The 15,422-nt window shown below is 39.0% G+C and overlaps 1 protein-coding gene across 1 annotated transcript; it reads right to left on the reverse strand.

Annotated features, from left to right (window-relative positions):
- Positions 1 to 2,159: 2,159 nt before the first annotated feature.
- Positions 2,160 to 4,128, reverse strand: litafd (LITAF domain containing; the record flags this gene model as incomplete). The annotated part of the gene is made up of 4 exons (XM_083977708.1): positions 2,160 to 2,277; positions 3,291 to 3,492; positions 3,586 to 3,660; positions 4,083 to 4,128. 4 exons carry the CDS (start codon positions 4,126 to 4,128, stop codon positions 2,160 to 2,162), a joined length of 441 nt encoding a protein of 146 aa, XP_083833834.1.
- Positions 4,129 to 15,422: the final 11,294 nt, after the last annotated feature.

Raw genomic sequence — 15,422 nt, forward strand, 5'->3', positions numbered from 1 at the left:
TCTATTTTAAGCTTGAAAGCTGATCAGCTTTTGTCACAAAATGTGGAATTTTTCAACATTTCAAGTTTTCAGAGCTTGTGGATGTCTTTCTATGGGAGTGACTGATAGTTGGCAGAAAAACTAAAAACATGTCTGCTCACAGGTAATGTTTCCATAAACTTCACAACCAAGACATTTCCACTGGCACATTTTCCCCTGGAGGTTCAGATGAAGCTACAAAAGATCAAAAGCAGAGGTGAGCACATCTTTCTTCTCCTGTCGGCTAAAGATAGCCAAGTGAAACGTCTGGCCCAACATGCTGAAGACTTGGCCTGATATTGGCCCATATGTTGTGGGTATTGTCACAAAGCCAGGTGATTTGCACTAGAATTTGCCCACATGTGGAAATAGCACCTGACACCTGAGGAACAAGGAATGTATTGAACCACTAGAAACACAATGTGGCTCAAGAATTGTCCTGAATAATAAGAGCCTGCAGATATGCTATGCTGCATGCTGTATGTGGTTTCCCTCATGACCAAAGTGGTTCACCAACAAGCAGCAACAAAACAGCAGTAATATTTTCATCAGTGGTATTGTTGGCTACGTTGATGTTAAAGTATTGACAGAAATATCTGAGACTGGAATTTCTGGACTTTTGGAAATAAACCAAACAATACATGAAGTCCAATTAGAAGCAGTTCTTGACCTTGATGAGACCACATTGATAAAACAATATTCTCAGTTGTCGAGTAAAAGCTCATTCAAGCAAGCAGGTTTACAACAGGTAAACTAGTCGACTGCAACGTTGACCTCTATAGAAGAATTCAAGAAAACAAAAACACAGCAGATTGCCATTAATTTACACACTGAACTTTTTATTCGAGAAATAATATTATAAAAGTTAATTTCATAATAGCACATAACAGAAGTCTGAGCACACTTAGTGTCATCCAGGAGACAATGTGAAATGAGATAGAGAGGATTCAAAACTCCTTGATATTTTGTCTGTTTTCTCTTAACACATTGTTTTGAAAGATGTTTTTTCATCAAGTTGTTACAAGCAGCTAAAAACATATTCCTCAATAAGATGATCAATATTTATAATTTCAAATATTCAAACTATGAATAATATGACAATATGTTATATAATATAGGATTTATTCATATTTTAAAGTGTCTTAATCAGTGGCTCCACCATCACCTACAGTATATGGTATCAAATGCTGAACACATCATATCAGAGAACTGTAATTCTTTCATTTTGCATAGCCCTGGCATCTGTAACAGAAACACATGGAAGGATCTGTGTTTGGAGGTAAAGATTCAAATGATCTAAGCCAGGCATGTCCAAACTATTTCACGAAGGGCCGGTGTGGCTGCAGGCATCAGCAAACCAGACTTGACTCATTTAATCAGCTGATCTCAGTCCTCAGAGAGTTGAATGGTCAAACTGTGTGCTCTTAGTTGGTTGGAACAAAAAACAGCAGCCACACGGCCGTTTGAGGAAGAGTTTGGACATGCCTGATATAAGCAAAAGTCAAAATTGCATTTGCAGCTGCTAGTGTACAGTAGCTTTTCTTTGAACGCCATGCTCACTAAGATTGCCCTTCATCCCTGCAGTATAAGAATTATGAGAATGATTGTATTACGGTTGACAGCATATAAATATAACAAAAACGAACCACAGGCAGTTTAATATCCGATTTAAAAGTTGTAACAAAACAATATCAACACAAATTTATTGCGCAACAGCAAATGAGAAAATGTGCTTATATCAACTCTTTGCTCTGATCTAATGTTTTGTGTTGCTTGTTTTATGTTGCGGTTAATCATTCTAAAGTAGTGATAATACCTTCATTTTGTGTGCATGCAGTGGGAGAAATATAACAGCTAGCAAAAAAGTGCTAGGGTGTGTTTTATTTACTCTCACCAGAGATTTAAAAGTGACTCTGACAACACAGTCACACCTATTATCTAAAAAATGTCATGTAATGTGGAAATCATTCGTGTTTGATCCTAATATAAAGGCTCATCCCTAGAAATAAGCTACATGTAAACAGTGACCTTTGTCTGTCGGGTTCATATCGTGGTGCAAACGCTTGTTTTTTACCAAATAACCCAAACACAGATAAAAGTAACAGGGTGTTATTTCTTCTTATTTCTCTGGGTCCATTTCATCATTTACAGCACTGCTTCTTCTCCACGTGCAGCACTCTGTTGCAGCGGGGGCACGTGTGGTATGCGTCCTTGAAGTTTTTCAGGAAAAAGGGAATCAGGCAGCAGCACAGGACTAGTCTGCAACACACATACAAACACACACACACATATGCACAGTTAGTGTTGAGTGCTGTTTTCCTCAGTTAGCCTTGGTTTTTTATCCTTTCGTTTGCATTTTCATCATTTTTTTCTTCAGTCACTTTTTAGGGACTGTACAAAAATTACTTTTGTGAAGAGGGGAAAGTTACATACATTTTGAAAAGGCTTGTTGCTAAAGCACAACACAGTATTTTCACCTTATTGCAGGATGCCAAGTAATAGAACTAAATATGAATCAGAAAAAATGCCTGCATAATCAAACCAACAAAGGAATGGTGCAGAGCCAAAACACGTTTGTTTGCTTTTGTCTTTACAATAAATCTCATGAATGATAAATGGAATTAAATTACTTCAATGTTTTATTATTATGATTACCTTTCTATGATGCTGATCCTGATTCTATTTGATGAATGACTACATATTTATCCTACAGAGGTTGTTTTATACAATTTACCATCATATTCATGTCATAACGATTCACAAAACAAAAGAAACTGGTGTGCTCAACTCACAGTTTGAAAATACACCTGGTGCCGACCCAGAAATCACAAAATGGAAAAAACGGAAATCGTGTCAGCACTCACAAACAGCACTCACAAAACGGACACGTTTCAGCTCTTTTAACACATCCGTCTTGACACTGCTGTGCCTCAATAAAAGACTGAATTACTAGTGCTGACCCCTGATTTTTTCCATTATGTCATAATGATTCACACCACTATTGTTTAGCTCTGTTGATTTTGCCCGCTATTGCTGTATATTATTCCACATATAATTCCATGTTGCAGACTTTGAAAAGACACTCAAAGTAGCCAAAAATACTAAAGTAGCCTACAATATCACCATTCACTGATGGCCTTGTGTTGGGTCTGTACTGAATATGCACACATACAGTAGCCTATAGCTCCCTCACTATGTGTTTTCTTATTAATGGGGGCATGTGTTGGTTATTTGTACTTGGCCAGTGTGTCCTCCATATACCACACACTCACCCACAGCAGATGAAGAGTAGACACATCAACCAGGCATACGTCCCTGCTTTGTAGCTGACGTTGGTCATGACTTGCTGCTGGCAGGAGGTGCAGGTTGTCATGCCTGGATTTCGTCCCAGCGATGTGTCGTAGCTCACAAACTTTCTTTGGCCATCTCCGGTGCCGAGGCCGGCGTTGAGGTTTCCTCCTCCACTCGTGTACACTGGTGGAAGGGAGAGGGGAAACTTAATACAACAATGTGAACATGACTGTGCCAGGATATAAATATAAATATAATTTCACCATCATCACTTACCTGGGGTCTCTTGTGGAGGAGGAGTGAAAGGAGTGTGCACGTGGTAAACCTTCACTCCGTCGCCCTGAGCTGCTACTGGGTCAGAGGAAGAGAGGTTAAACATCATACAGATGAAGGGAGGAATCACACAGCAAGATTAAGATAAGTTGTTGTGTAAGGTACACTGCTTCACATGAGATAAAACATCACAACAAAAAGCCCAACTACTGTTTCACATAATAAAATCCTAGAAATATGTAAAAACATCATTATGCATCTACACTGACAGATGAACACAACACCACAGTGACATCAAGATGAATAAAAATACTAAAGACAAGTGTTAAGTGCTCCAGTGCCTGTGTTTGTTGATGGCACTTTGCTTATAGGTACTCCATTAAGGTTTAGTGTTAGAGCTCAGGAGGCCGATGGATTAAATGATAACTGCAGGTGATTTAATTTGCATTTTGGCACAAGTTGTCCAACTGGATAATATATTATGTGTGTTTTGGACTTACCCTGCACGGTGTAGGGCGGGACCTCTTGTCTTCCATCTGAATTCATTGTGCCTAAGAGACAGCAGAAGAGACAGAAAATGATTATTATGATTGGTGTTAGTCATTAAAATACATTACTGTCCTATATGGGACCTGCTGAGGATCTAAGAAGTTTCCCATCTCCTCTCTCCCTCTGACACGTCTGATGTTCGTCTACTTATTGACACTAGATGGAGACACTCTCTGATGGCTGAAGGACCTCCATCTCCTCTGATGGAGACGTCTGTCAAGCCTTCTTTACAAACTTTTAGCCCAGAGGTATTTCAGTCTGAGGCGCTGGTCAGCCTGGGGTATACAGTTAATTGCGTTGTGTGGATTCTTTTCGTCATCCACACCCTGAGGGAACTCTGTGGGTGTGACTCTGTCTGGAGTGTGATGGCTGGCATGTTTCAGGTGTGGTCACTCACCAAACCTCTCTCTCTCTCTCTCTCTCTCTCTCTCTCTCTCTCTCTCTCTCTCTCTCTCTCTCTCTCTGTCTTTTGCCCCCAATCGTTCTTACAGATTTATTTGTTTTATTTACAGTATTAAGATTATCACCAGGAAATTCCTCTCTAAACTTCAGCTTTCCAATCCTCACCCATCACAACACACACGACACCTCGGATAAATTAACTCCAACATTTCTTGTAAAACTGATTATATTACCAGCCGACTGTAAAAGATATGTAAAAATACATATTATAGAGGGCAATGTTAGGTATAACTTATCTAAATAGAGCTCTAATATTAGGACATGAGAAATGGCAAGTAACTTAAAAAACAATAAATATTTTCTTTGTGCATCTCCTGACTCTGTTAAAGCAGAAGTAAGCGATCCGGTCGTTTTGGCTAATGCTGCGTTCCAGGTAGGCTTTTGAAACCGTAAATTACAGCTTCAAGTCACAACTTACGACTTTGTAGCGTTCCAGGCAACCCACTCGTGTTTTTCCGACCTGTTTTACCTGTGAAAGTCACTATAACGGCCACTCGTAACTTCCGACCCGTGAACTCGTACCAGATCGAACTGGTACAACTTCACAGGTCGGAAAAACACGAGTTACGAGTTTCCTTGAACGCACCATAACAGTCCTCGTCCCTACGTCACCACATTCACGGCGTCCCTTGGCTGCACACACAGCCCTGCATGCCGTTCTCTCTCCTCATTGGATAAAAACTGTAGGATACGATAAATGTTTTCTCCTCGGCTCAGAGCAGAGCAGAGGGACTGACAGACCCGTGTTTCGGTCCAAACACTCTATGTAAGTGATTGCTGTCGGAAGATATAACTATTTAAGACTTATATTAACACAAATATATCACTTACTTCTGCTTTAATAATGATCAGAAAATTTAGCAAAACGTTTAATTTCATGGAAATCTTGCATTGAAACCTAAAGTAACAAACCAACCTCTCCCCAAAAAGCTATTTCCTTGGACAACAAATAAAAAAAATAAAATAAAAGATCAAACAGGATGTGTGAAAGACTGAAGGTTTTTCCTGTCACTGATTGCTGTCATTGCTCTTCTCTTCAAGTGGGACGAGGCCTCATTTAAACACAATTAGAGACACCAGACTGAGCTACACACAACCAAACACTGTCTAACTAGCTACAGTATGAATCAATACAAGTCAAAAGTACAATAGGGAATACAGTGACACTTTACAATAAGGGTCCCTTAATTAACACTAGTTAGTACATTATTAAGCATTAATTAACTGTTTACAGATACATTAACAATGATTATTATTAGGAAACACATTAATTAATGTAGCCTATTAGTAAGCAGTTAACTGATGTTTACTACTCAAAGTTAGTTAATAAATTATTAAGTAATAATAAAAGTTGAATAATGTAATTAGTTATCATTATGTATGCATTACTCAGCATTAATTAATACATTAGTTTATATATTAATGCTTAATAATGTACTAACTAATGTTAATTAAGGGACCCTTATTGTAAAGTGTTTCATTTCAAATGTTTCACTCATGTGTTTTGATGGTCTCATATCCTGACGCCTGTCATCGTGTATAAACTGCTCCGATACCAACAGATCAGTGACTTTACACTGTAACAGGCTGCGCTTCTGACAGAACAGGTTTTGTTTAGCTGCTCTCGCCTGGTTTTCAGGCCGACTGAAAAACAAAAGTCACTGGAGCAGTTAAATGGCTGATCCCATACTGGAAAAACCTCGGCTAAAAGAGACATGTGACTCTGCCGCTCCACTGTTCCCTCTCTCTATTTTTGTCTCTTTCTTTTATCTCTCTCTGTTCATACAGAAACAAAAACACACCTTGGCATGAGTAATCATTCATTCTTTCTGTATTTCTCAGAATATAAAATACGACACAGAACACAAACCAGCTTGACCGTCATGTAACATCCTGTCTGAAAATGCATCTCAGCTCAGTTTGTCCCACCTCCTCAAACACACTGAAAAGCACCTTTTACACACAGACAGATGCACATATGTCCCCCCACCTTTAATTACAAGCACAGAGGTGTGAGCATAATTGGTCAGTTATCATCACAGTTTGGAATGCAGGAGATGACAGACTACCTCATCATTATCTCTCTGCCTCTGTCACTCCAACACTACACACACAAGGTCTGTACACCTATATGTTGGTGCAGGAATGCTGCCGAGCTGCATGCTTTCACGGTTTCTCAGAAACTGAGGGTGTGTTGACCAAACCCACTGATGACGAACTCACTCAGGCTAAACTGCTGCCTCACTCAACAGACCTGTGTAATCTGCCACGTTGGATAAAAAACCATGACATCATATGGTGTGACTGACACCTTTCACTCAAGAGAAAGTTCCTATCTTAAAATGACACTGCTTCAACATTTTAATTTGTTTTGAGGTTGATTCCTGGTAGCGCTCACAAACAGTTACATAAAAGTGGACTAACAGGGTATAGGAGAGCAACTGGCTCTGAAGCTGCTGCTGTGGGTAACACTGGTGTATTGGGTTCAGGTGTGTCAAGAAAAACCGTTGATTCTGTTGTTACATAATCTGGATCGTTTGAAATTGTTTATTTCAATCTGATCTTGAGAACAGATTATTTGAAACAGAATATTTTGGGGAACCGTGTGGCGCAGTGGATTGAGCAGGTGAGTCACCCATATGCAAAGGCTATAGTCCTCACTGCACGCGGCCCCGGTTTGAATCCCGCATTAGGCAGCCCTTTACTGCATGTCATTCCCCGTCTCTCTACCTGTCTCTCTCAGCTATGCTATCACATAAAGCCAAAAATATTTTTAAAAGAAACTATCTATTGTTTCAATCGCCATGAAAAAGACCTCTCTGCTGATATTTCTTCAGTGACTTGGGGCAGCTTCCCGAATAAGTCATCAACCACATATCAGAAATACTTATAAAAGCCACTGGGGGAAAGTTTGATGCTAGAACAATGTGTTCTATGTAAGAGGACTGAGGGACATGACCTCAGTTCAGACAGCACTCAGTGGCAGGTGCCTGGGTGTGGCTTCGTGGGAGAAGACATGGGTGAGTCTCATTGAAACAATCTGGACACTCACCAGAGAGACATTTGGTTGGTGTCCAATTGAAATGCTTCAGCTGTGATTCAACTGTTGCTATGTTAAGTAAGTTTGGTGAGACCTGCTATTTCTGATGCCGACTAGGCTAATTTTCCATCAACACCAAAAGACACGGCTGAGCCATGTGCGTCGCCCTGCTGTATGCAAATCTGTACTGACTCTTAAAGTACTACATGAAAGTGAAGGTATAGCATTTATTGGCAAATAAAGCAGAAATTATACAATTAAACACTTAACATCTCCTGACACATCTGCCAACCACACTCATTCATCACACTGACTCACATCCAACAGTAAGAAAAGGGCTTCCCCAGAACATTTACAGCACATTTGCTTTATAATGTGAATACATTTCAACTGCAACATCATGTAATGTAAATAAGGGTTACCTCAGGTTATTAAATCAATATAAAAGTTACAGCGTTGTCTTTTTTACTTGTGCTGCTCTCATATAGTTTTTTTTTTATAAGTGTTACATAGACATTTAAAGGCAAATACATAAATAAAAAAGGACAAAATGAAAAGAAAAAATGTTGTCCTCTGATAAGCAGTACTTGACCTGTTGTGACATACTGACACAGTGAGATAGGACACACTCATACAACTACAACTTTCTTTCTAAAGTTGAACCTTGCTGTTTCCTCCATTGACACAATACTGAAGCACTGCTACGGCCAAGATAGGTGCAATTATTATTACATCTACTCTTAGCGCTGACATTACTTACTCTATGGCTGCCACCAAGATGAAAACCAGGGACACGTGAAATTTAAAATTGCATTACAACACCCACCCATGTGCAGCGAAACCTTAGATTAGATTACTAATTTGTGGTTTGAACAAAGAAGCTTTTAAAATTCAAGCAACAGACCAAGCGACAAACACACTCTCAGAAACGGTCTGAAATACAGCTCAGTCCTTACATAGCCTGAAGGTTGGGAGAAGTTCAGCAGAATAACATTAACCCCCCAAACCCAGATGAACTCAAACTCATAATAAGAGCAGAACTATTATCACAGCAGCGTGCACCCAGGGCAACACCCATGGCTGTATACATAGTGTACATAATTCACAAACCCATATATAAATGTATAGAAAACAAAAACAGAAATTTCACAAACTACTATGAACTATGGGAAATATGAGTTTTTAAAAACACCAAACTGAAGGTTTCCTCCAGCCTGAACTGGAGCCTAAAACCTGATGTGTCTGTCATCACCATCGAGCAGGAAAAAGAAATTATGTCACAATGAGGAAATGTAGGCTACTACACGATGACTGTTTTCCTTTATTTCTACTTTTCTCCCCTTTTATACCTTCCTTGGTCCCTTTTCATTTTCAGTTTTTCTGTTACAAGTTCAAATCATCTCCACCCTCTTATAACCAACCAGATTATGTTACACCTGCACTTTTACATAATTTCTTACAAACCCATATAAGTCTCAACTCCTGTGGTGATTAAATCAAATCCTCTTTACATACACATGTTCATATCTTACCTGGAGCAGGTGTTGCGCTGTGTGTTGAGATATGTGGTTGATGCTGCTGATGGAGAGTCCAGACAGATTGTAGCAGAGATATTCAGCTGTCACACCTGTAGCTCTACAAGCCTCTCCCTGGACAGACACACCCCCAACGCCTCTCTCTTAGAAAGACGTGAAAATTCAGTAGCAGTGACTCACTCTGTGGTTTAGGTGTTATGTTGTTGCTGTTCTCCTCCTTTTCTTTTTCTTTTTTTAATATCTGTATTGTGTTGAAAATAATCAAGGGAGTGTGTGTCTAACTTGAAGCATAATTTTTTTCTGGGATAGTGCTGCTGGGAGGATATGGACAAAATCAACAAAACATGACAAGAATTCAGTGCAGCTACAATGAATGTTTATCATACCTGCACAAATGAGCTGCCAAAGAAGTCAGGACATACTCCCAATGACCCAATGAAAGAAACTCACCTATTTGTACAATGGGTAAAATTTGGATAGGCCTACATTAGCCTTTGAAACTAATTACTGATTGTTGAATCATAACATAAATAAACAAGACATAATAAGAAAAACCATGACAATGACCTATCTACTAATGAGGCCACGCCAATTCTCCCTTCTTCTTATGAATTGCTAGGCTACACTGTGGTAAAATTTTAATGTAACTTTAAATGATAACTGTGAAGATTGCTGCTAGCTGTGTAAATTGGGACATTTAAGTGCTTGCAGTGCAGAAATTCATGTTGTTCATTAATGCAAATTCGTATTAATTTAAAGGGAACTATGCAAGTCCGGTCGCTCTTCCGCTGCTTTGCTAACCCTCCTCCTGGTCACGTGCATTTGTTTTCAATGAAGTTGATGAGAAAGCAAGCAATAGAGCGATGGATAATGTTCTTTATCGTAGACGCGTCATGACGTGTAGGCTGTATATTTGTGTAATCTTATCTGTCATAAACAAGAGATTACGGGTTACAGGGAGCATTAGTGTTGCGGTGCCACAGAGACGAGAGCTGTGACACCGCGGCAGCAGCACCGATCTTGCAAAGTTGGTTTTCAGCCAAGAAACGCTATAGGTGGAAGGCAGAAAGCCTCCATTCTCCCTGTAACAAGTAACAAGTCATCACAATTAGGCCTACCGTAAAAATAGTTAAGGTAAAAATCCTACATAGGACAAATGCAGCTAGCTAGCTTACTAGCTTCATGTTAAAGTGAATCTGCTGATCAACACAAAATTCAGTTATAATCACTTAGGCCTACATCTTGTTGGTTGTGTCTGTCCCAATAAAAGAAAGAAAAGGAAGACAGTTCTTTTTTTTTGCTTCACCAGTTTCTGCGCTGCGTAATGGTCTCTTGTCATGTTTTCACGCCAAACATATCAGATGTAATGGTTTCCTTTGGTTTCTCATCTTCTCATCTTCTTCCGTCATACTTAGCTATAATTGCACAGACGTGACAGGTAACACTACCATTAATCTCTAAAATCTAGGTCAACTCTTTACCAGAAAAAAGTGCAGTTCCTTAATGTCCTAAAACTATTCCTTTAAGACCGGTGCTGCAAATAGACACAGTAAAAATGATACATTACAAATCTACTAATTTGGTTGTTTGATAGTCTGGTAGCTTGGAGTTGGTGCTGATGGTGTTGAGACTGAGAGATTCAGCCTGATGATGCTTTTCTGTCTCTTTGTCCTTTTGAACATGGCACATTTTATTTTATTAACAATATCCTGCCTGTGTTCCCTTTTGTTATGTTGGCATCAAATTTCCACTCTGAACATGTTAGTGAAGGTCTGCGTCTGCATTCTCTCAGTGGCGAGACGGCCAGTTCAACCACATTTTTCTACTGCTGGTCACTGGGGTTGATTGCCGTGCCTAACCACACCTTACAGGTACTGTATGTTGAAGGCAGCTGGAAAAAACTGTGTAGGGATTTGAATCAATGGTGATGTCCCAACCTGAGGCACAATTTTTATTTTTTTATTTATCCAGATAAAAGACCCATTGAGATCAATGACCTCTTTCCCAAGGCTGACCTTGCCAAGAAAGGCAACAGCACACGTCATAATAAATAAGACAAATAGACAACAATAACAAAACAAACACTGAAATATGAAGTGCGAGCAATATGACAATAAAATGCAGGAGGATTTTTAAAAGGCCACGCTTGCTAACCCTGCTGATGTTGCACAAATAAACATTAAAAAACATAAAGTTTTTTTTTTTTTCGTAATAAGAACCAGACTGTGATTGACTATAGTGTCTGTCAGGGTATACACCATGTCCTCAGCCTATCTTAGCTGAGACTGGCCACCCTGCGATGGATGGATGGATGGATGGATCTGGATGGATGGATGGATGGATGGATGGATGGATGGATGGATGGATGGATGGATGGATGGATCTGGATGGATGGATGGATGGATGGATCTGGATGGATGGATGGATGGATGGATCTGGATGGATGGATGGATGGATGGATGGATCTGGATGGATGGATGGATGGATGGATGGATGGATGGATGGATGGATGGATGGATGGATGCTGAAAGTTTCCGAATGTTTGACCCATGCGTCTAAAGCAAGGAGAATGAAAACAATCCCATTATGTAGGAAGATCAGATATTGTGATGCCTGATCTGAGCTGATCTACAGCAGTGACTTAAATGTGTGTTTAATGGTGGGGTGTTGCCTGTTCCCTGTAGCTACATGATGTGTACAGTGAGTGTGTGTATGTGTGTGTTTCTATGGGCCTGATGAACAACATTCCAGAGAATAGACCAATCCCTAGAAAGATCTATACTACTCTGGTGTGTGTCTTGTGTTTTGTGTGAATCTGTGGTTCATCCCACTGTATACAACTGACTAATACTTATTCATCCAGTTTTTATTTGAGACCAGATGGACAGGTAATAGTAGAGTAACTACGAAACATCTTTATGGACAAATAACTTGTTTGAACATATAGGCTACAGTAAGTTGAATTTTTTTTGTAACATCTGACTATCAGTTTGTACAGTACATAAATGGTAGTACATACATATTTACAACATATGTGTTATTAATCCTATGTATTTTTTTTCATTGTCGTTGCTTTTTATGTAAATCAGACACATTTCAAAGTTCGATATATTTCTCAACTTTAAAGTAGACAAGAGTTGATGTTTCTGGTGTTTTACAAGATGGAAACAGCACAACAAATCATATTCCAAATCATATTGATAAGTTGTATCCCTTTTGCATAGTACTGGTTCTCATGTGATTGTGATTTGTATGTAAAGCAGGTATCATTGTCTTGTCATTTAAGACATAAGTTTTAGGCTACATATTAGCATACTCACACCATGCATTACAAACAAATGCACACAGATCAATCATCTTGAGAGATAAACACCTCCATTGGACCAGCAGCTCATGTCTGTGTGTATAGTAGCCTATGCGTGTGTATTTAATCAACCTGACATTAAGCACAACTTCCAAAAGGTTGGCCTCAGTTCAACAGCACATTAATGACATGTTATTAAACTTGATACTGTCTTTGAGATGGTGTCTACTGTTCTGTTTGGTTGGTTGGTTAAAATACTGTACATCCACATCATCATTTAATCAAAGGGCACACAGACACACACGCACAGACACACATTTAAACCTGCAGGGTGTCAGGCTTCGTTCATCCATGTCACTCACACACTGTACAGATTTACTACACATAGACATGACTTTTCAAACTCTCTGAAGTATTAAAATATGTACAGACAGTGGAAGGTAACAGGAGCACAGACAGGACAAACCACCACTGTAAGCCTCAACAACGTGATGAATGTTTGATCGTATTATATTTTATAATCATCCACCAGTACCAGCAGTCCTTTTCCTTCTTCTTTTCTTTTTTTCACTACATAATAATCTACAAGAAAGAATTCTCAGTTTGTATTGATTTCCTTTGTTTTGGCCTAATTCAGTCTCAGATTTTAATCATCTGTTAATGTTCCTCATTCCACCCACAGGGACACACACTGCATTAGACATTTCTTTGTTCTTCTATCCAAAAGTATTTCATCATCTTATATCTACTTTATTCTACTCTTATATCGTGTACAACTGAATGCTGTGACACAAATATTGTTATTATTAAATAATGTTGTTGTTTTGTATACATATTTCCATGTGTTCAAATTCAGCTTCTATGCTCATACAAAACCTTCTAAGTGCTATTATTTATTTTCAGTAAAAAAAATTATACTAGTGGAAAGATTGAGCTGCAGTGAATGTGCATCACTGGATGAATCAGACTCGAACCTGTCACATTGTGGCATGTGACCTGGCCTGCTTAGTCAAATGATACTTCCTGTTCTCTCTTTTTTTAGACACACAGACATGATGATGGACCTGTTTTATTTATTAGACTGGAAGCTTCAGGGGTACTTCAGGTCTACAGATCTACAGGTTTTTTTGGGTTTTTTTTTTTTTTGGCATTATAAACACCTACAAAACTTGTGTTAGAGTCAGGTTAACTTCACACTATAGGGTCCCTATGTACACCACACCTCTAAAATGCCGCCTGTCAATCAACAGTGCTGCAGTGCTCTGTCAGTGCCACATATTCTGTGGAGGATAGTCCACGCAGTCCAGACTCTGTCATGCTCATAAATAAAAAATACTGATTTAACTTTAAGCTAAATAAATATTGTGTTGTAGCCCTTTGTGTAAGTGTAAGAAACCTACTTGGTTTTAGTCATAGTGACCTTTGACCTACAACGGTTGTGCACATGAGCTTTTGTAATGGTCCTTACATGTAAATCTGTGAATGCCATTTTACAGTAGTTCAAAATGCAGCACCTCTGTCTGCACCAGTCTGAGCTTCCTAATTGGCTTCTTGTGAGTTTTAACAGATTTTAAGACTTCACTAATCACCTTTAACATTCGTGTTGGTTTGGCTCCGAGCTACGTATCAGAACTGTTACACCAGCCCCCAGCCTCAGATCATCCTGAGGGACTCACCTGGTCACTCTAAAGTCCAGTCTTATCTAAATGTGAACTCATTTTCACTATCAGGGCCCCCAGCTTTGCCTCTCCTCAGACAGGGTCGACCTGCCTGAGGAGATGAGGTGGAATCTGTGACATTAGTGGGGCAGATAAGCAATATAATTGTGCGTTTTAATGACTAAAGCATGAAACTTTCAGCATTTCATCTACATACCCCAAGGTTTAATTTCAGACGTGGAACCACTTTGGTGGCTGACCTTTAGGGGTCTTTAGGGGTCTCTTTCCACATTATTCCATTATTCTCCATTGGAAACCTATGGAAATCTGGGAAGTAAATCATTACCAATAAATTTCTTCACCATTGTGTTTAGGAAGGTGTGTAATATCATGTAATAAAATGTTGACATTCAACTCCAGTGGGAAACCCCCTAAAAAACTACTCAAAATTGGAGTACCGTAACCAGATTTTGCGAAAATTCCGAAATGTTAAATTTGGCCTAAAGTAACTTGTGAGGGGTCAAACTAGAGGTTTTTCATGATTCTGAGTTGATCGTAAACATTAGTTTTACACCCAAAGCATTCCTTGGTGGAGAAAAACAGCCACACCCACTTTTCCTGCTCATCGGAACCCCCACCACCACCAATAGAATGTATTGCAGAGAAGCCATTCCTTAGCATGGCAGAGGTTGTGTTACATATTACTACTAAATACTCAATAATATAACTTATATTCTAGCCTTTTTTCTTGTAGGACATTATACAGACCCTCCAGGATTTTGTGATGTCATGATTGCAACTATTAATGCAAATTAATTTATGAATTCTTTGGCCTTGCCACTGCAACTTTTCTGCAAATTTACTGTCATAGACCGCTGTGGTCACAATGTTTCCATTACATGTTTTTTTGCGTGTCTATGTTTTTATTACTAGTTATTGTTTTCATATAACATTAAGTTTTATGCAGATTGGGAGTGAGAGAGAAGGAAAGACATCAGGTGCACACCAGATTTCACATACCAGTAAAAACTGAAACATACACACACCCTTCTCACTATTGGGTAGCCTACATGTAAATTAAAAGGTTGCTTTCTTATTTTTATTATTTTTAAAAATAAATTTAGCGACATCACAAAATCCTGGAGGGTCTGTATAATGTCCTACAAGAAAAAAGGCTAGAATATAAGTTATATTATTGAGTATTTAGTAGTAATATGTAACACAACCTCTGCCATGCTAAGGAATGGCTTCTCTGCAATACATTCTATTGGTGGTGGTGGGGGTTCCGATGA

Source organism: Trachurus trachurus (assembly GCF_905171665.1).
Source record: "Trachurus trachurus genome assembly, chromosome: 8".
Lineage (NCBI taxonomy): Eukaryota > Metazoa > Chordata > Actinopteri > Carangiformes > Carangidae > Trachurus > Trachurus trachurus.